The sequence below is a fragment of the Bombus pascuorum genome, chromosome 12 (assembly GCF_905332965.1).
Source record: "Bombus pascuorum chromosome 12, iyBomPasc1.1, whole genome shotgun sequence".
Taxonomy (NCBI): domain Eukaryota; kingdom Metazoa; phylum Arthropoda; class Insecta; order Hymenoptera; family Apidae; genus Bombus; species Bombus pascuorum.
The window spans coordinates 9,289,390-9,309,770 of NC_083499.1; the positions used below are offsets into that span (position 1 = coordinate 9,289,390).

Genomic DNA, 20,381 nt, shown 5'->3' on the forward strand with positions numbered 1-20,381 from the left:
TTTAATTAATTTGGAAACTAGCACGTTGCCATCAATGAGAAACCAGCGATAAAATCGCAAATCGATCGTAGCTAATGAATCGGAACTATTTGAAGAACTGCGCCGAGCGAACCGCAAATACGACCACGGATGTTCGTCATCTTTTCCCGCTGAAATACAAGGCAACTCTCTGGTTGCACTCGCGTTTGCAATTCGTAATCCTATTCCGAGCGAGTCGTGGCGAAAAATGAAACATTTATTTCCACGACTTGGCCATTCATTTGCATACAAACATACGCGTTATTATTTCATTGATGGAACATGTAATGAATTCAATTTCTTTCTTCGACACGAACGAATATTTCCGTCACGATTTAAGCAACTTCGAGGAATGCAGAGTTTACGATCGAGCAAATATCTGATTTCTTATTCGAACAAACTTTGGAAATATAGGGGACAGGAAAGAAATTTTTCCGGGTCGTTAAATTACGGTAAGCTTGTTTTCTCTTTTTTATCGAGCACCGTGTAGCGGTAAAAATTCTCTAAACGGCAAGAAGAAACTAAATTCACAACGTAACTGATTAAGCACAGAATTCGAACGTGCACGCGAGTCATCAGACTAAAAAATCAATCGATATTGGGAAAGCTTGAATGCGATTAAACGTCAGGACCGGTCGCTGCGCGCGTAGTAAAATATGTCGCGATTAACTCGATAATTAAATGACGATAATATCAGAAATTAACGAAGCGGCCGTTAATACTTCGCCATCGAGCAGCGAAGGCAGCGTCGCATCGCGTCGCGCATACAATCGCCGATTCTTTGGAGTCGTCGACTGGAAATGAAAGAAACGTCCATTTCGATCGATGCTCGTTCGTTCGATAGCCTTTGCACGCTCGAAAAAAGCGATAGTAAATTCGAATAAAATAATCCACTTTTTAATATCGAGAACTAAATTTAAAACATTGATTTTGTTGAAAAAAAAAAGATAATAACGATGCAAATGAAGCAATTAAAACACTAAACTATCGATCCTTTATGATCCTGTGTGCCATGTATTTTTGCACCAAGTATTCGCAACAATTACGCGCACGTTTTCATAGTACGTATTAACATGATTGCACAGCGTCTATTTTCTCGCTGCAAATACCGATTAAGCGAAAGCAAATCTGTAGTTAACCTAGTTGTAAAATACATGCTATCAGTTGCTTTGATCCAACCATCTACCACTTTGCGTCAATCTCTGTAACAACGCTTTGCAAGTTCTTTAAAAGCGCATAAAAATCAGCAAAAGAAGGACCAACTATTAGCTTGCAGACTTCGACTCGTTACTTATCGGAAGCCAAAATAACCAACTAAACCAACCAACGTAAATTCACTTGGAAATCTCTTTTCGTTATTTAGGTTCTAGGCGCGTATCTCGTATGGCGTGGGGCGTCGAGAAACCTACGGGTCTACGTGGACTTCACGTTCACCCTGCTGAATCGGGAACATTTCTCGATGAACGAAGGTTTCTCCGGAAAACGAGTGAAATTCACGTACGAGGCGCCTGCCCAGGGCAACCGGAACTACATCCCGGTGTCGGACCTCTACAGCCGAAACTTTGCCGACACGAACGGCGAGTTTCAACTGGAATTATCAATGGCAAACGTGAGGACCGTCTACATGACCGATCTTAAGATGCCCAGCAGCACATTCCCAGCTGGACAATCCAAATCTAACAAGCTGGAAACCGATTATTTCGCGTTCGGTGGCTTTGACTGGAACCTAGTAATTTATCCTAATGGAAACAAAGAGTTGGAAGGGTACCGTGGCCACGACAGTGGTATCAGCGTCTATTTGATGAGGATGAGCGGCTTCGATCATCGGTGCAGAGTGAGATACAGCGTGGCCTTGGGCGAAGGAGATCGTAGAATCGATTCGGGGCAGATCGAGGATCTGTCGGATGCTGAACGATGCGGGTTCGGCTGGCATACTCGTGTCAGATGGTCGGAAGTCGCGCACAAAGGTGTGGTACGGGTATCCCTGGAGATGGTGGAAGCTAGGACCATCTGTGAAGTCGCCGTACAAGCTCGAGGACCTTCGGTGCTACCAGCAACCCCTTGTTACGATCGTGACAAACAAGCCTGGATGATTCGAGCTGATTTGCATTCGGATACCGTCAGGCTACACCTTGTGTACAAGGATATTCACAACGTTCCGAGGAATCATTTGAGGTTGGTAATTAAAAGGGAATTTGTAGATTCCAGATATCTGAGTACGTATAGTTAGCGTATAGGATGTCTGAAATTAGTCGGTCTATGTAGATCAGCAGAGAGGAATTTCTGTAAATCGTACTCGAGAGAATGTGAAATACCGCGGCATTGAAAAGAACATTGATCGAACGATTAATTTCGAACGGATCTTACTCCGTAATAATAGTAATATGTTTGTTGCATTCGAGAAAGAAATTTCGGATCGTCCACGTGTATTTCCATTCGAATCTCGATGACTTATAACAATCCTCTTTCGAAAATAAGTACCTTAGAACTTAGAACGCCATTCTATCGCCATCTCTTATCGAATCTTGAAAGCTAAGTTTAAACGAAGTTCTGATAGAAACTTAACTTTCCTTCGTCAGGTACGTCAGCTGGTCAGCCTATCTACTTCGAGACGAGGAGCCCAGCACTGTGGCGATCAGTCTACCAGGCGCACCATTCAGCCGCTATTACGCCCAAGAATCCGCAGACGAAGGTATCATCATGGAGACGAATCTTGACACGAACGAGGTGAAGGAAAATCACTGTCCTTTCCTCACGGACAAAGGGCAATTAAGGATCCGGCTGGAATGGAACGAGAGCCACTTGCTGTTCCAAGCAACCTACCACAAATACGACGACGTGTGCCGCATCCACAATCAGCAGATGAGACGGGAAATCGCCTCGCTGCAAGCGGAGAACTACAGTTTGGAGAGGCAGCTGTTCAGTTACCAGAAGAGTCTGGCGTACACGCAAGCGCAACAGCAACAACAGCAACAGCATCAGAATCAGCCGCATCACGGTGGCCATCAGGCTCACCTGGAGAGATCCGCGTCCACAGACACCGAATATGCCTGACAAGTGGAACAACAGATGCACCCGAACGAGCTGCCAGCCGCCAGTTGTCGGCGACAATTGCCTATCGTGCACGAGGACGATCGTCGCGTTCACCAGAACCTAGTCCGGATGATGGATCGACGATTGAGCAACGTTCAGCTCCAGCAACGGCTGTGCGAATCAGAGACGGTCTATCAGCAACGATACGGGGACGGCTCACCGCGTCAAAGTATCGTCGATCAGTCGTCGGAGCCGCCTCCTCATCCTCCTCATCATCGTCATCATCATCGTCTGAGTATCGTGCAGCAACCCAAGTCGGCGCGATCCAGCGTGGGCAGATCGGACAGCGGGTCGGATCGTGGAAACGATCGTTACTCTGGCTACTATTTGGGGTACGTCGGTCAGGCAGCGCACAAAAGACGTAGGACAACTTTCTGGGAGACCCTGACGGGTCTTGTGTGCTCATTGGGCGCTTTGGCTTCCAGGGCTGCCAAGATGGCCACCAGACGGGGAGAGCCACTTTGAAGAAGCTTAAACCCGTTCTCGCGGACCAGTGGACTGGTACGTTTTACGTTTGGGATCACGAAACGGATTACCAAGATACGGAGCTACGAATTGATGATTTATCGTGACACGTTGCGAACGCGTCCCGGAAAGCAGAACGTGACACGGATAAAAGAGAGGGAGAGAGGCAGAAAGAAAATATTAGGGGGAAGTAGAGAGCAAAGATCATCGATGGACCAGAAGTACGACCAAGAACGTTACTCGTTTCGTATATTCGTCGTATTTAATCGCTGTATCTCGAGGGATCGCTTGTTTCGAGGACGGAAGACTACCCAGCGGTGTCGATGTTAAATAGAGAAACGAAAAGAAAGATATAATGTTTCATGTTCCTGGTGGGCGCTATACAAGCTCGTGACCAGACTACCGATCAACTCGACAATATAGCAGATGGATGAGACGAGCAGCGAGAAGAAACGACGACGACAAGAGAAAGATAACGTAGCGTGCGGACTCGGAAGGTATCGTTCGTACAAGGACAAGCGATCGATCATTTTTCGTCCATTTCTTTGTCGTTGGAGTCCGGTTTAAGGAAAAGAGCAAGAACGAAGAGGGTGAACGTCTCGTTTGGTTTGACCTTCTCGACGATAAGGCAGCTCCGGCCGAAGAAATTTCGGCTGAATGGAACCAACGCGACCTATTCGGAGCTGTTCTTTCTCGAGAATGGTGACAGGAGGAACCAGGAAGGTTGTTGACGTTAAAACAGCAAATCGTTCCGAATGCTGGTCAGATTTCACATACGTATACATACACGCATACACTTGATAGGAATCGGAAAACCAAGAGAGGGAACCGAAAGAGAAAAGAGAAAGGGAAAGAGAACAAGGTCTCCCTCGATCGTGAATTCTATTATGCACGTATATGAATACAATTCTATCTACTACTTTGTCAATTTACTAAGGGAAAACAAGAAACAAAACAAAAAACCTATTTTCCTCTAAAGACTTTTTTCACCTATCGTCTACGACTTCTTTGATAATAAAGAATCCGTGCGCGACGTAGTCGTCGAGTCGTAACAGCGTAACTTATTATTACTGTAGAATACTTACACCTAAACGAATGCAAACAAAAAAAAATTTAATAATAACAGTACTAATGAATAATACCTTAGAGTGCAGTCGATGTTACATAAACCGAAAGTAGGGATGAACGAAGGACTCGATTTCTCGTTGCAGAGTAATCGACGTGGTACACTATAAACATGCGTCTTTACACTTCTACACGAATGTACACATATACGAAAATACACAGTCATTAACGTTCGTACTCGACCATCGGCTTTTTTTCAAAAACTAAAAAGCCAAAGAAGACCAGGGTAAAAAAGAAACAAAAAACGATGCGAACGATTCGTGTGAAATTTTTCACTGTCCCATCGGGTGTATACGTTCGATTTATTTATTATCGTGCGAAGAGTTCGTTGGTTTCTTTCGTTAATTACCCAGTCCAGTATATGTATGTGTGTCGAATCTATTTTTCTCAAAATTTAGCAATTACGAGTCGCGCTAATCGTCGTTTTATCGATAAATCAAACTATCTGGAGATATAAGTACGCGTTGTAGACAACACGATCGAAGGTGCAGTTTGAACCAGAGAGAAATTAACAAAGATACCCGTACAGAGTGAAAGAAGCCAGAAACAACGTGGCACGTGTAACATTTACAGATCGAAGAGGTATCGAGTTTATTGAAAATGTCAAAAGTACATATTCGTTTCTGCAGCCACTCTGGCAACGTTCTACTGTACCTTTGTACCAGTATAGTGTCACCGTACGTGCGAGGTCTTCGACGATATTGCACATTTTAGTCCTTACGTCGCGCGCTTGTCACCTAAATTCTTATCGCCTTTTGCCGGCTACTCGTCATCGATGTTTCTATGTTACCCTTGATCCATATACAATTTTCAAATGGGACGCATTTTCCAGAAGACATAAGTTTATTATCTTCTATTGTCCTTCGGGATTTATCAAATTCTTCCGTATATCATATTCTTTTTATCATAGAAGTCGATCTTCGAGAAACACCAGTATCCTCGTAATCTCTGTGTCCCCTATCCCCAAAGAGTCGCCAACTCCTTGTGCTTCGTCGCTCCTAAATCCCAAAGCAGTTTGTCCCCGCTTCGATTCTCCTTTAAGCAAGAACAGATACTGGACAAAGCCCAGATCCACAACAAACCCACAAACCAGACAGATGTAGATATCCCTTCGTGCAAACTTTCCTCTAGCTACCAACAACTCCTATATACCGTTCTTCCCCGTTTCCTAAAGTAGCTCGCAGATCAGTACCTTTCATCTTCTGCTCCAACTCACAGTATGGTCCACCTAGAGACAAGAAAATGTAATTCCGTATTACTATATCGGTTTACTTCGTACAATATTGATTTTCTTCGCAGTAGTAGAAGCAGAAATTCTACGACCAATTCGCCTGAAACCTGTCTTTTCTCGTCCTGTGTCTTGGTCCCGATATGACGTCCCATTTGAAGACATCGTATCCTCTTCTTATCTTCATTCCCCGTGTAATCGTAGCTGCAAATAACGGTGTACATCGAAACACATGTACGTGGACGATACGTGCACGTCGGTGTTCGCATCAGGCTACATCGGTACCGAGGACGATCGATACACCACCGTTAGTCCATACACCGCATATACGTTTAACAGACCACCATGAATCGTCGTGTACCGCGCACGTGTACCCGCAGGTGATTCGGGCTCGCTTGTACACACGAAACTCGGGTCCCGCGATGCCCGATTAAAAGCATGGACGCGAAAGCCGATGCCATTCCATGGAATCCTGGGATATCCCTAATTTCCTCCGGTTAGTTCCGTTGCCTGCGATCTTGATTCCAGACCTCGATACGTCTCCAATTTCATTTCGCCTTCGCTATGCACGTCCTTTTCACTTCTCGAAGCTAATAGATTTAGCATGACCTTGATGTTGGAATTAAAGTATTCGTGACCTCGAAGAAGTAAACTTCGAAGGATTATAATTTAAATAGATTTGTGGAAATAATATGTCGACGAGGATAAGTCGTAATGCTCGGTCATTTGGATGTTCCAAGTGTTTTTATTCGAAAAGATCATAGATTTTAGTTAGAAAAATGGCAAGATTCGCGAAATTCGAGTTGATGCTTTTAACCGGAAGCGACGGTCGCACCGACCGAGAAAAAATGCGTCGCATGAAAGTTGTATCCCTCCTCTGAAGTAGCAGAGTCTGTATACTTTGTATATAACTGTACTAAACTGTTGAAAAACTTTAAGAGTGAAAATTAGAGAAGAGAGCTGTGCCTACATATTATGCGCGATGCGGAGAAAGGTTTCAAAGGGTATCGCACGATCGAGAACCTCGTCGTTTCGTTTTAACGGTAATTACATTCTGCGATTAGACTTTGACTCGACTGCTTCTGTTGCACTTTCGTGGAAACCGCGGATAATCTACATATAATTCGTATAATTACGTATAATATTGTATGCTTATATAATAGTTCATATAATTCGTGCTATTCCGTCTGTTTTAGTCGCAATAATATCCCGTGCTGCTTTTTGAAATATTTGCCATAATTCGTGTTACAATTTTAGATAAAATATCTAGCACGAAATGTGTTCTAGTTTCCAGTATAATCGCCACTTGAAACGGACACTAATGGCGGAAAAATTACTTACCACGTGTTCTTACTAACGATATCGTAATCATCCTCGAGCTTAGAAACCGATAAGACCGAGTCTTGATGGAACTAGCGACGATAAAAACGATAAATAACTCGTTGCGTTAATTGCGTTTCTGCTATTTTGTCTTCTTTTTTTTTTTGCGTCCATGAATCACGACTATTACGGAGGATTCTCCCTTTCGAGTCAGCGAAAATTTATTCGATTCCCAGGATAGAACCGGGCTGAGATCTCCGCGAAATCCTATTTCCATTTTAATATGACGCCAATTTAAATTCATATAACCGTCAAGATTACGTTTGACCGTGTATCTTCTTCTAATCTCGCGATAACAAAGATCCAAAGTATGATCGAGTTAGTAAAAAACAATTAGGAAAAAACGTTGAATTTGTCACGATGAAAAGAATATAAAAGAAAAAGAGAGAAATTAGAAAAATAACGAAACGATGAACGAGAGACACGATCGTGCGATCCTCGATGATTCTACACCTACGGAGGTTGAGGATCGTCGCGATCTAAGTGTAACACGTTTCTGTAAACGTAACAGAGAAGAAATAATAACGGAAGCGATTCGTCGTGCAGTGCACGCGCTTTCCACCAGTATCCTCGATTCAAAGTTTTCTTATCTAGTATACAGTCGTGTGTACAGGACCACAGACGGGAATCGTCGACGTCAATGCGTCTCCGAAGCTTGTCGCATCTCCCGCCTAACGGCCAACGATCCTCGAACTTGGTTCTAGTCGACGTTAATTAAGAACAAAGAAAAAGGAAAATAATGAAACGATCTTTTCGAAACGATCGCGATTCGTTCGAAATATCGACGACCAGGCCAAGTTGAAGGAATTTTTTATCGGCGACAAAAGACCGATCGTATCTAATGTCATTGTATTGTTGTGTAATTTGTCAGATTTTATCGATCGTAACGTTCGCGTCCGCACAAATGCGAACACCTAAAGAAACGGAACCGTTTACAGGAATCTCTCGTGTGTCCCTCCTTGCCAGTCTAAGCTCTCCTGTTTCACGGTTTTCAATTTTCTATCGAAACGCTTGCGACAGGCGTGACAGCAGCTCTGACAATCGCACCTAATCCGATCGAACGATTAAATTCACGCGTCTGTCAGCGCGATAATCCCGCGATCTCCGCTTTGGCACGTTCTAATCGATGCGATGCCTGATAAATGTTGCACGACGCTTGGGAGAATTTATTAATGTCTGTATAACAAAGAATGCGTACACGTTTCAAGCTATTCGATAGCATAGTCGCAATAGGTGTGACTACACCGAAAGAAGAGGAATTCGAATAGCTGGAACGTGGAATGTTCTATCCAATATTCAGGATACGTAGCGTATTCGATATCTAGATGTTTTTAATATCTAGAATAGCGACAGCAGGCATTTCAGCTACAATTGGCATTCAATTTTCAGAGCTCTCGGCGACCTACGCCATTTTATAGCAATCTTTGTCCACACATTTTCCAAATAGTCTCGTTCGGTGTCTAATTTTTCTTCCGCGATAATTTAGAACCCTTAGTCACCTTGTATGTCATACGACTGTCTAGTTTATTCCAGTTTCTTATACTATATAGAAAATTACACTGTGTACTGTGCGAGTAAGATAATACAACATTTGAATAATGTATAGATTAAATGATAGTATAATTTGAAGACAAATTAACGAATAGCTTCGTTTTATCTCCCACGTGTCGTCGCATTAGCGAGCTCCCGAACACGCTTCGAGGTCCTCGTGCCCGCAATTCGGCTCGGCACTTCAGTCAATTAAACTCACTCTCGCGAGAGTCGGATGCGGGCCAGAGAAACGCAGAACACCAAGCGGAATTACATACGCATAACTATACACTACGATATAGTAGACACGCTCGGAATTTATCATCGGCATGTCGGCATATCAGTTGGGTCAAGGAGCCCCGTTTCTCTCTCTCTCTCTCCCTCTCTCTCTCTCTCTCTCTGTTTCGTTTCAATTTCCTTGAGTTCATCTCTTATTATAGTATCTTCCAACCATCTTATACGTTTTTTCTTATCTCTTATTATCTGCGATTTCTTCCTTCGGTTAGCGAGAGGTCGTTTCGCGTCTCTTATGCTTTTGCGTCAGCATGGATCAATTGACCCTTTTTATGGAGATCGACGCGTGTTGCTAAGCGATCCATCGTTGAAAAACAAGCGGAGAGATCGATCACGCGTTCTGAAAAGATCGTTGTGGATTATTCATGCAGATTTTTTGAAACTTTTGAAATTTTAGTTTAGAATGAAAATCACGGAAATTGGGAAATCTTAAGCGATGGAACGAATAAAAGGATGGTCCCATAAGCTTTTGTTCGGGCTATGTAAATATCGGACATCAGCCTCTTATCCGTTCGCTCTCCGAACCTGAGCCAATATTGCTCTTCTCCGCTCCAATGTCGCATAATTAATTTTTGTCCATCGATATTCCGAGTCTGTAACTCTTTTCAACAGTGCCGAGGGTTGGGGGTAGGACGTTAATATCGTACCTGTTTCCAGGTTATCGGTTTTCCTTAAAAACCAGATATGAAATATGAAGTATGTAACAGGCAGCACATATCTATCGTCAAAAATCCTGCAGAATTCCTAGAACTTATTATGACTGGGACCTGATGATATTTACGAGGAACGCGAACATATACCTCGCGATGCCCTTCCCTTCAAATTGTCGCTTCATTTTCTAAACTTTGATTAGTTTTCCTGGAACTTTTTACCTTTTATGTTAAAACACTCTGCTGACTACCTTTCCTTCTCTTTTCTGTCCAAGTCTATAAAACGATATTTTTCCGTATCATTGAAAGAACGCTCCATAACCCGATTGAAGAAACGATAGTGAATGATAAACAAAATATCTGATCGAAACACCAAAAAGCCGATTTTTCATACACTTCTTAAAGTTCTATGTGAACGTAACCTTGCAGTTACATGTGAGAACATCGTAGCGCGCTGACGGATGATGACACCATAAAACAATATCAATTCCCTAGTTCATTTTCGCGGAAAGGACCGCTCACATGTTAGTTCACGAACTACGATCGCCTGCGATGCGAGTTTACTTTACTCGAAATAATTTTTCTTACAGTAAGTTGAACGATATATTTTTCCTGGTGCTCCTTCAACGGGAGCGAAAGTCACGTTTTTTCTTAACGACGAAACTCTCTCCTTCGTGTTACGTGCCGATACTTTTCGCACTGTTATCCTCGCTTCGTTAGGCCCGGTGTAAACGAGCGACTCTTGTCGTTGCCATATCGCTGCGATCGTATATCTGTCTGCGTTGTTTTTAACTGAGAAAACAAAGAAAAACATGTGATTACAGCGGGATCGCAACGATAAAAGTCGCTCGTCCGCGTCGAACCTTGTCGTATCTTGCCACTGTAATAATTTTAATGGTAAACAAAGAAAAGTACTTGTTTAAAAATAAGATAATAATTGACAAGTGATAAATGGCCAATGACTTGCAAAACGATTAACGACCATTTGGATTTGTATTTTTTGTGACAACGTCAGAAGCTTTCGGTCGTTATAATTGCACATAAAGAAAAAAGAACACCTTAAATATATATGTATTAATTTTTGGTGATATTCCGTAACACGACGACTCGAGGGAGTTCATCGAACGATCTAGTCGAGCGTTTCCTTTTTCAGCTTTTATCCTTGTCTAACGACTCTTTTTCGATTGATGTATGTTCGTACTTTTTACGCACGATGTAAACACACCTCTTTACGCAACAACCTTTTTCATGCGTGTGATCTATTTGAGAGAAAAAGATATAAAAAAAAAGAAAAAAAGAATAAAAAAAAATGCGAATGCAAAACCGTCATACGTTTCTCAGAGTTTTGAGACATATACTAATGTACTTAAACCATCTGTGAGTCTGCCTCGTCTTTTATAAAGTTCTTGCTATATTCAACTGATGGTGGTATTTATTTCGTTCAACCTCTCCATCTACGATTTAAGTATTAATCTCTATGATAAACAGTCTTACAAACTACTGTTACTACAATTGCATGGACATCTATAGTTACTTGCCTTTTGCTTTAAAAAACTTACGTTCTCTTGTATTTCATCCGTTCGCATTTTATATTAGACAATTTAGGATGATATCAATTTTCGTAAAAATAATATAGCAGAAGATATCAATCAAAATGTTCCAACCAAAACCAATTACATTCCATGACAGAATCAAATTAGAAATAGACATATTGTACCATGAACTGCACAATTTCTGGGGAAAAGTTCAAAAAATGAATTTGACCATCTTTTTAAGAAACAAACTCTGCGCTATCACATCCTAGTGCCTCCCTCCCGCCCACAGAAAACATCAGGAGGATTTTAATTATTATTCATTAATGCGAGTTATCAAAGTCAACGGAACATAGTTAAAAGAAAATGTGAGAACTGATATCATTTTTAAATTATACTGTATATCTAACAATTTATCCATAACTATAATAGTAAAAGTGGATAATTATTTATTACATAATTATATTATATAATTATTAAAATCAACCATTAATCAGCAAAGACGACAGCCGTGTTGCGACCGTGGCGATATACAGATTATCGTATCACAATTTTATCATGTTATAATCACCACCAAACTGTATCTTTAGATCATTAATTTTTTCCAACAATTTTCTACACGCAGTCGCAGAAAAGTTAAAAGTAACTATATACATACATGCGCACCTAGCGAACACCGAATTCATTCAGTTCCTATCGTCGTGGCTGTAACGTTTGTTTGTTATTTTAAGGTTATGTTTTTCACAAGAAGAAAGAAGAAAAATGTCTTGAAAAAAATGTGTTCTTTGATGACGTTCAAGTGATCTTTCATGACGTGAAAAATTTGTTACTTAATTTTAAAATATTTTTATTTTAAAAGAAAATCTCTTTGGATGTGAAGATCGTCGTAATACAACGAGTTGCCTGTCTCAATACCGAAATAGTATTAAATAAAAGTGTCTTTTAAAGTCATTATCAACTAATACATCGAATGAATTATTTTTCTCATGCTTGACATATTATCTTAATTAATAAGATAAAGATAAAAGTTTTCTAGAGGTTATATTTTGCAATTTTAAAACTTTGAACATAAGAAAGAACAGTTCTACTCCCATATGCTGTGTATGCACATTTTCTATCAAAAAATTAACTAATTTAAAAAAAAAACAGACTAAAAACGGCAGTACAAGAGCAAAAAATTCATCAGCAAGGTCATTTGACCTATTTAGACCCACTGTTGATGAATAACAAAACACAGAACATGTTGAGCCAAAAATTAAGTAATAGAAGGTTGTTAGTAGATCTACTTGCACTGATGTTTGGTCTTGGTGCATGGATTGGTGTGAATGGCATATATGTTCAACTACCACTTCTTGTGAACAGTGCTCCGGAAGGATGGAGTCTTCCTGCTCATATGGTTATGTTAGTACAATTTGCCAACTTGGGACCAATAATATATACATTATATATAAAGTATGTATATGTTAAAAATAATATTTTCTGTTTATAATATATGAATACTACAGCTCACTAAATATATGTATATGTATATATATATATATATTATTTTTCTGTTTTAGATATAGTAAATGGGCATGTGATAAATACATTACCTATGTCCTCCTAGCAGCAGGAGCACTATCTACTATTATATTAGCTTTTGTATATAATAAAAAAACGGTAATATTTGGCAATGAGCATTCCACTGCTTTGTTGTCATTGATGTTTGTAACTGCAATTGTTGGATGTACCAGTTCAGTTCTTTTCATGCCATACATGAGGAACTATAGAGAAATTTATTTAGTGTCCTATCTTGTAGGAGAAGGACTTAGCGGATTTGTGCCAAGTGTAGTGGCATTAATCCAAGGTGTTGGGGGAAACCCAGAATGTTTGAATAGTACTAAAGCTGGGTCTACTCATGTAGAACTCACACCTTATTATCCAGAACCCCGATTTTCAAGTCAGACTTTCTTTATTTTTATTGGTACTTTGTTGTTTTTGTGTTACTTGGCTTTCTTAGGACTGAACAATTTGTCTATTGCCGTTGGAGAACGTGTGAAACACCCAGCAAGCATGGAAACATTGCCAACAGATACAAGAGCACCTCCTAGTTATAAAACCAATTCTGGTTGGACAATGTCTAAGCAAGTGTATTCATATTTATTAATTATGATGGCAGTGGTTTGTTTCTTAGGTAATGGTACATTACCAAGTATTCAATCATATTCCTGTTTACCATATGGAAATGTTGCATATCATTTAACTGTTACATTGTCATCAATGGCTGGTCCATTGGCAATGTGTCTAGGTTTTGTTATTAAAATACCAAAAGTGAGTTTTCTATCTGGCCTGATGGTTATTCTTATAGCACTTTCTAGTTTTGTTTGCTTTTTAGCTATTGAATCTCCTACGCCACCTCTGCAATATAGTTGGGTGGGTGAATTTCTAGTAGTCATATCTTGGATATTAATTAGTGGTTTAATAGGATTTATAAAATTGGGTATCACAACATTATTTAGACCTGATCCTGGTAGGGGTCTATATTACACTGGTGTTGCAACTCAAGTTGGATCATTAGTAGGAGCAATAACAACATTTGTTTTAGTTAATCATGCAAAACTATTCCATTCTTATTCACCATGTTCAATGACTTCAGTACATTAACGTTTACTATAAATAATTTTGTTAGAGAAAATAGTATAAAATTAATTAAGAAAACAAAATATATTTCTTAGCTCTTGTTACTTATGCTGTTATACATGAAAGAGCAGGGTCTTATCATTTTTTAGTCTTATAAATCTAGGGGGTGGAACTAGTTGATTTACACAAGTAGGAATTAGTTCAGGTTTTATAATTTTGATGTTAAATAAACACAATTGCAATTTCAAAGTTGATTTTATACATTACTAGTATTAAACCTGCTTATACTCTAAGCTGTAAAATATCAAGGATATAAATTTTTATGAAAAAAATGATTTAAGACAAATAGCTAAAATGAATTTTTATCTCTATTCTGAACTTGATTCAGAAGATATAAATGTACACAAGATATAAATGTACTTAAAATATAGCTCTATATATTTAAATAAAATTGCTTTATATATAGAATGTGCAATTATAATATATTTATTATAATATATTTGTCTATATAAAAACATGTCACAATGAATGCTATATTTACTATTGATTTTACTACAAAAATGTACAATGTATGTTTTATGATGATATATGATCTAATACTCTCGGATATTAAAATGTACTTCATAGAACGTTTGATTATCATTAAGTCAATTGAAAGAGGTATGATTGTTCAAATTTTATATTTTATCTGATAAATTTTATTGCATGGATTAAGAAAGACCTGAAGCCAGACATCTCATGACTTCATCATATCAGTTTCTCTGACATGAATATATCCAATGCTGTACAATCTTGATTAGCAATCAGGTACTTCTTAAAATAGTTTTATAATCATATATAATATAAAGTGAGATTCTTAGTGAAAATATTTTATTTCAGTTGTTATATTTGAAGAATTAACAAAATAATTAGGTGAGAATGTTAGAGAAATATTATGAAAAAGGATTATATGATGGTTAATACTACTAAATTATTAATGTTTTGTTCATTATACAGGGATGTTATACAGGGATATATAAAAATTTGCTTTTTCTTACAGTAAATGGCAAAATGACAGATATTGCACAAGTCTCAAATAGATGCTATAAAGAAACTTATATCGTGCATTTTCTTATAATATTATTTGGCATATCTGCTTGGATTGGTATTAATGGAATATTTATTCAAATACCAGTGCTTATCAATACTTCTCCTGAGGGTTGGACATTACCAGCTTATCTAGTGTTAGCAATACAAGCTGCAAATTTTGGACCTTTACTTTATGCAATCTTGCAATACTTTCAATGTAAACTAAATGAACCTTGGTTGATACTATGTTTATTGGTATCAGGAACAGCGGCAATGGGACTTCTAAGCTTCTTTTATTCGGAGAAAATAATTATTGCTGGTGATGAATACTGTTTGGTACTGTATGTTCTAACATTTTTCAATGCCCTAGTAGGTTGCTTTAGTTCTGTATTATTTATGCCATATTTTCGAAATTTTAATGAAAGATGTTTAACATCCTACTTTATAGGAGAAGGATTAAGTGGTGTACTACCAAGTGTTATTGCTTTAATCCAGGGAATTGGAGATACTTTAGAATGTGCAATTCTTAAGAATAATAGTAACATAGAATCTCCACATTCTTTTGATCTATACTTTCCTCCAAATGTGTATTTTCTTTTCATTTTTATTATTTTATTTCTATCTTTAACTGCTTTTGCTATTTTAGAATATTTTTTGGATGTTCAAAACACAAAACAATTTCATAATACTAGCAGCATAGTATTAAATGGGAAACAATCAAATGTTTCTCATGATCATTATCTTAATGGCACACAAAAAGTGAACCATTATTTGGTAGATAACGACAAGCATCTGACTAAACAGACACAAAATTATTTATTTACATTGCTTGGTATTTTCTGCTTTTTGAGTAATGGTTTCTTCCCTAGCATACAATCTTACTCTTGTTTACCATATGGAAGTATAGCATACAAATTATCAATCACTTTTGCTCAATTTGCAAATCCATTTGTGTGTTTATTAGCATTCTGGTTGAAGGTATCAAATGTAAAAGTTATTAATTTCTTATCTGTAATATGTTTAATCATTGGAAGTTTTGTTACATATTTAGCATTAATGTCTCCATCTCCACCATTACAAGCAACAAAATTTGGCATTTTTCTAGTTATTATATCATGGGTGATTTTGATAGGACTTACTTCTTATTTAAAATTAATCATTGTATCAGTATTTAGAACTACAGTATTGCCTAATATACTCTTTAAAGCAGGTGTAATTATGCAAATAGGATCTGCAAGTGGTGCAATATTTTCATTTATAACAATTAACTTTACAAATTACTTTGAAATGCATGATGATTGTGCATAAATTGAAAATTGATATTGTCAATGTGATATCTTATATCTATTTTTATATGCTGTATATACAGAGTGATACTTATTATAATAATACATTCATTGAGACATGTATTTAATTGATTTATGCATATATAAAAATGTAACAATAATTCTCTTTATCAGCGTAGCTTTGAACAAGGAAAACAATAGAGCATATAAATTTACATTTATAAAAATATTTTTATAATTGTACATGTGCCTGCACTTATAAATTAAAAAATATAAACAAATGAATAATACAAAGCAACTGTACAAATAAAGAATGAATCTTAATAAAATTAGATATAAAAAGTATATAAATAACCAATTTGCTTCATCTCAAGTATTGCCTTCCAATTGCCATATATGTACTTATGATATGTTTGTTATACATATACATATATTCAACTGGTTTCGAATTATATCTTCGTGAAGAAAAATCATTATATTTATACATCATAATTGTTTATAATATATAAGAATTGATATATTTTTTTAAACAAGTAAAAACAAATGTTCACAATTGTATTTTAAAATTTAATGATTGTCAATTGATTGTTAATAAATATTATATTAATTCAGAGAAATGCTTCTTTTATATGAAACATGTGCAAGCGATATGTAAACGTTGTGCAATTTTATATATAGCGATTTGTAATAATTTATAAGTATAATAAAATCAACGTAAAAGTAATTTAAACTTATCAATATACGTTGCCAGCCCTGCTCTTGGGAGATAGTTGTGAAATGAACGAAAATGGAGGTGATAAGTGAGTCATGCGCACTCAAGTAAGGCTGTGTCGCGCACGAGACCAAAACGGTAAATAATAACGTCAGTAAAAAGCAACCATTACGTTTATTTTTTGTTATTACAAGCTGAATCGCTAGAACGTTTAACAGTAGATCGAATGATATTGTTTAAAAACGTAACGTTCAACACTGGCTTTTCTAGACTAAAATGTGCGATGAAAATGAGAGTTGTACTCGAATTGATACCGATCAGACGAACCATCAATTATCTCTATCAGATCTTCCAGTCGAGGTTTGTATAGATAAATATTATACATAAAATATAAATATTATACGTACGTACTTTTGATTAGTCAAAGAAATGTGTATTCTAAAAAGCATGTATATACGTTAAAAGTTAGTATTATTTGAAATAATTGAAAAAATTTTTATTTTTTTAATAATATTTATAGAGTAACAGTTGTTTGAATATATTTTAACAAATATATTTGATTAATATAATATAATAATTTGTAAAGAATATTGTATGCTATGTATATCGACTGTTTACAAACAATGAAACGGGTGTTATTTAAGTACATTTGAATGTCGTAAATATGATAAGAGAGATATACCTCAAGTAAGAATAGAAAGCTGAATAAACTCGTTTAGCAGCGATCTGTAACGATCTACTTTAAAAAATAAATGGAACGTTGAAAAATTTTATCGAAACATTAGTAAATCGTGGACGCCATTTTTAAATACCATTTTTAAATACTTTGCACAGCATATTTAAAAATCCGACTGTGATGTTATGTATGAACATAAAACTACATTTAAATGGGTCCTCAGTAAAAATTATGTGTGTTTTCTAATAGTAATTAATATATTTTCGTTGTTATATTTCAGATATTTCTTCACATCTGTTCCTTCCTAGATGCATCTACATTAGTACATGGCTTGAGTTTAGTGTGCAAACAATTTCATCAAATTTTAAATGACAACTCACTGTGGAAAGTGAGGATTACTAAGATTTGGCCAGATACTGGTTACCCAGTCTTGCCTCCTGGTTAGCTCAAATTGATAGCACCTTGCGCCTTGCACAACCAATCATTCTGTAAATAAATAAAACACCATCTATTACTGTATCCAATAATTAGTTTTAGTTTACATTTTTCACAATAAAAGACATTAACTTAGAATCAAATTTTCACATACTACATTTTATAATGAGACTGGTTTGCAAGTAATCATATTTTAGTTAACATGGGAAAATATGATTTACAAAAATTTATGGAAAGCTATATTAATATTTAACAACATTGCATTTAACTTTCTACTTAAAATGTATTTTCTTACGTATTAATAATATTTGCTGACAATTATTTATATCTTCCTCATTGAAACGATATATATATTTTTTTTTTTCTTTTAAGTTGAAGATGATGAACTGTTTTGGAAGTTATCATGTGTTGCATTGGAAAAACAAACATCATTATGGAGAAAAGAAAATGTCACTATGGAGAAGTTATCACTTAATAATGTGCAATACAGTACTATCGATGGCTTGTTATTAATGCAGGCTAGTATAATATTTTAAGTAATGATCATTCAATGTTATGCCTTTATAATTTTACAATACATTAATATGTGTACGCAGGGTGGAAATATTTGTATATCAGGAGCTAGAGATCGATCCTTAGTGTGTTGGAAGCTTTCTGCAAAAGAAAACGAGAGAGAAAGTTACACGAGTATAGACTTTGCTCATAATGGATGGATTTGGGATCTAGCAGCAATAGATAATACAGTCTATAGTTGCAGCTGGGATCAAAGTGTCAAAGCATGGACGCTTACTAGCACCGGTCTTGCTCACTTCAAAACTTATGAGATGTACATGAAAACCAAGCTGGTCATTTTCGCTGCTCTCGTTATGGGAAGGCCGAGCGAGGAAGGCACGAATATCTTTGTTAGATAGTTAGACGTTAAAGTACATTCAACAAAAATAGTGTTAAATTGCAAACATAACTTTTTTAAGGTATTTTGAAAAATGCTATCAAGTAAAAGACTCTGCTTTCACTCGCTCTGCCAGAAGTGACTGTGCAAAGTACTGCATCATTTTCATAAAATAGAGTTTCCTATAGAAACGTTATTAATTTTTTAGGATCGTCAGAGGTGCTCTATTGTGTGTTGCATCATGTCCAGAGTTAGGTCTTTTTGCTACAGGATCATTTTGTAAAACTATATTAGTGTTTGATTCAAGATTATGCAAACCCATTATAAATTACCAACCACATAAAAGAGCTGTTATTAAACTGGCTATGAGTTCTCACTTTATTCTATCGGCTAGTGAGGATAGGACAGTGTCTATATGGGATCAAAGAGCAGGGAGAATTATGAAAAATATCACGGTAAAAATGTTAAAGAATAAAACGATAAAATGTTCTACAAAAATGTTTTACAAAATTTGCATAATTCAAAACGAATGTTTTCTAGATTTCCCAGGAATCATTCCCTATGAGTATGTGCATGCAACGGGACATGATTTATGTAGGAGATGGTAGTGCAAAACTGCATGTACTTGATCCAAAAAACGATTTTAAACGTGTTAAATGTTACACCACCGAACATAAAAAAGGTATCAATGGTGTTCATTTTACACCTGGATGTTTGATCACGAGTTCTTTGGACCAAACGGTTCGAATTTCCAGTCCTACTGATCCTCCACAACATCTCACTACCTTAAAATCTAGTTATGGTGAAATAGCTAGTGTGAGTAGCTCAAAATAAAGATTTTTATGAAGTTTAATTATATAAATTTAATTTTTGTTATCTTGTAGACGGATTATTTAAATGACGTTCTCGCAGTTTCTGGTACAGAGGGAATTGAAATCTGGAGACCGAGATCGCAAATCCAATATGCATAAATATGTCGATAAATTAATGATTTCTATAAGCATTTCGCTTTTCTATGGTATATATCCTACAAATTTTAATAAACGAATGAAATTATAAAAATATATATGTATACATGATAAAATTTAATAAATGCTTTGCTATAGTTTTTGTTTTTTCTCCTATATGTTTACTTTACTTCAAAATATATCATAGAATAAAAAAGTAAACATATTGTATCATTATAATTGATCAGTTAAACTCAACAGATCATTAAAATACACACTACCATAAATAGCGTGTCTTTCTACATTTGAAATTTAGCCGCTAGACAGTAGTGTAATTATTCCTAATTCTTAATTCTTTCGAGATTGGCTTAAGAAACAAATATCTCGTACCATCAACGATTTCAATCTTTTAAATCATTAACGGCCAATATTAT

General features: G+C 36.7%; 4 protein-coding genes across 8 annotated transcripts in view; all 4 read left to right on the forward strand.

Annotated features, from left to right (window-relative positions):
* The window catches only part of LOC132912654 (uncharacterized), a 109,702-nt gene extending 103,348 nt beyond the window's left edge, over nucleotides 1–6,354 (forward strand). For 2 of the 3 annotated variants that reach the window (XM_060970275.1, XM_060970277.1), the window contains 2 exons: nucleotides 1,382–2,193; nucleotides 2,598–6,354. In XM_060970275.1, the coding sequence (XP_060826258.1) occupies nucleotides 1,382–2,193; nucleotides 2,598–3,072 (1,287 nt within the window). In that variant the 3' untranslated portion in view covers nucleotides 3,073–6,354. The remainder of the gene's footprint in view (nucleotides 1–1,381; nucleotides 2,194–2,597) is intronic. The other variant, XR_009659250.1, reaches the window with a different exon arrangement.
* A 5,456-nt stretch (nucleotides 6,355–11,810) lies between these two features.
* Nucleotides 11,811–14,183, forward strand: LOC132912656 (solute carrier family 52, riboflavin transporter, member 3-B-like). 2 transcript variants are annotated; one of them, XM_060970280.1, is made up of 3 exons: nucleotides 11,811–11,957; nucleotides 12,047–12,767; nucleotides 12,875–14,183. In XM_060970280.1, the coding sequence occupies exons 2-3, from the start codon at nucleotides 12,535–12,537 to the stop codon at nucleotides 13,956–13,958; spliced, it is 1,317 nt and encodes a 438-aa protein (XP_060826263.1). In that variant the 5' UTR covers nucleotides 11,811–11,957; nucleotides 12,047–12,534; the 3' UTR covers nucleotides 13,959–14,183. The 2 variants fall into 2 exon arrangements, with proteins under 2 accessions (XP_060826263.1, XP_060826262.1); XM_060970279.1 differs by lacking the exon at nucleotides 11,811–11,957 and having other exon boundaries at nucleotides 11,970–12,767.
* A 141-nt stretch (nucleotides 14,184–14,324) lies between these two features.
* On the forward strand, nucleotides 14,325–17,012 carry LOC132912655 (solute carrier family 52, riboflavin transporter, member 3-A-like). Its single transcript, XM_060970278.1, has one exon. The coding sequence runs from the start codon at nucleotides 14,985–14,987 to the stop codon at nucleotides 16,308–16,310; it is 1,326 nt and encodes a 441-aa protein (XP_060826261.1). The 5' UTR covers nucleotides 14,325–14,984; the 3' UTR covers nucleotides 16,311–17,012.
* A 10-nt stretch (nucleotides 17,013–17,022) lies between these two features.
* On the forward strand, nucleotides 17,023–20,105 carry LOC132912659 (F-box/WD repeat-containing protein 9-like). 2 transcript variants are annotated; one of them, XM_060970284.1, is made up of 8 exons: nucleotides 17,023–17,138; nucleotides 17,271–17,360; nucleotides 17,957–18,116; nucleotides 18,484–18,629; nucleotides 18,708–18,937; nucleotides 19,209–19,455; nucleotides 19,541–19,816; nucleotides 19,885–20,105. In XM_060970284.1, the coding sequence occupies exons 2-8, from the start codon at nucleotides 17,277–17,279 to the stop codon at nucleotides 19,969–19,971; spliced, it is 1,230 nt and encodes a 409-aa protein (XP_060826267.1). In that variant the 5' UTR covers nucleotides 17,023–17,138; nucleotides 17,271–17,276; the 3' UTR covers nucleotides 19,972–20,105. The 2 variants fall into 2 exon arrangements, with proteins under 2 accessions (XP_060826267.1, XP_060826266.1); XM_060970283.1 differs by having other exon boundaries at nucleotides 17,082–17,360.
* The last annotated feature ends 276 nt before the right edge of the window (nucleotides 20,106–20,381 follow it).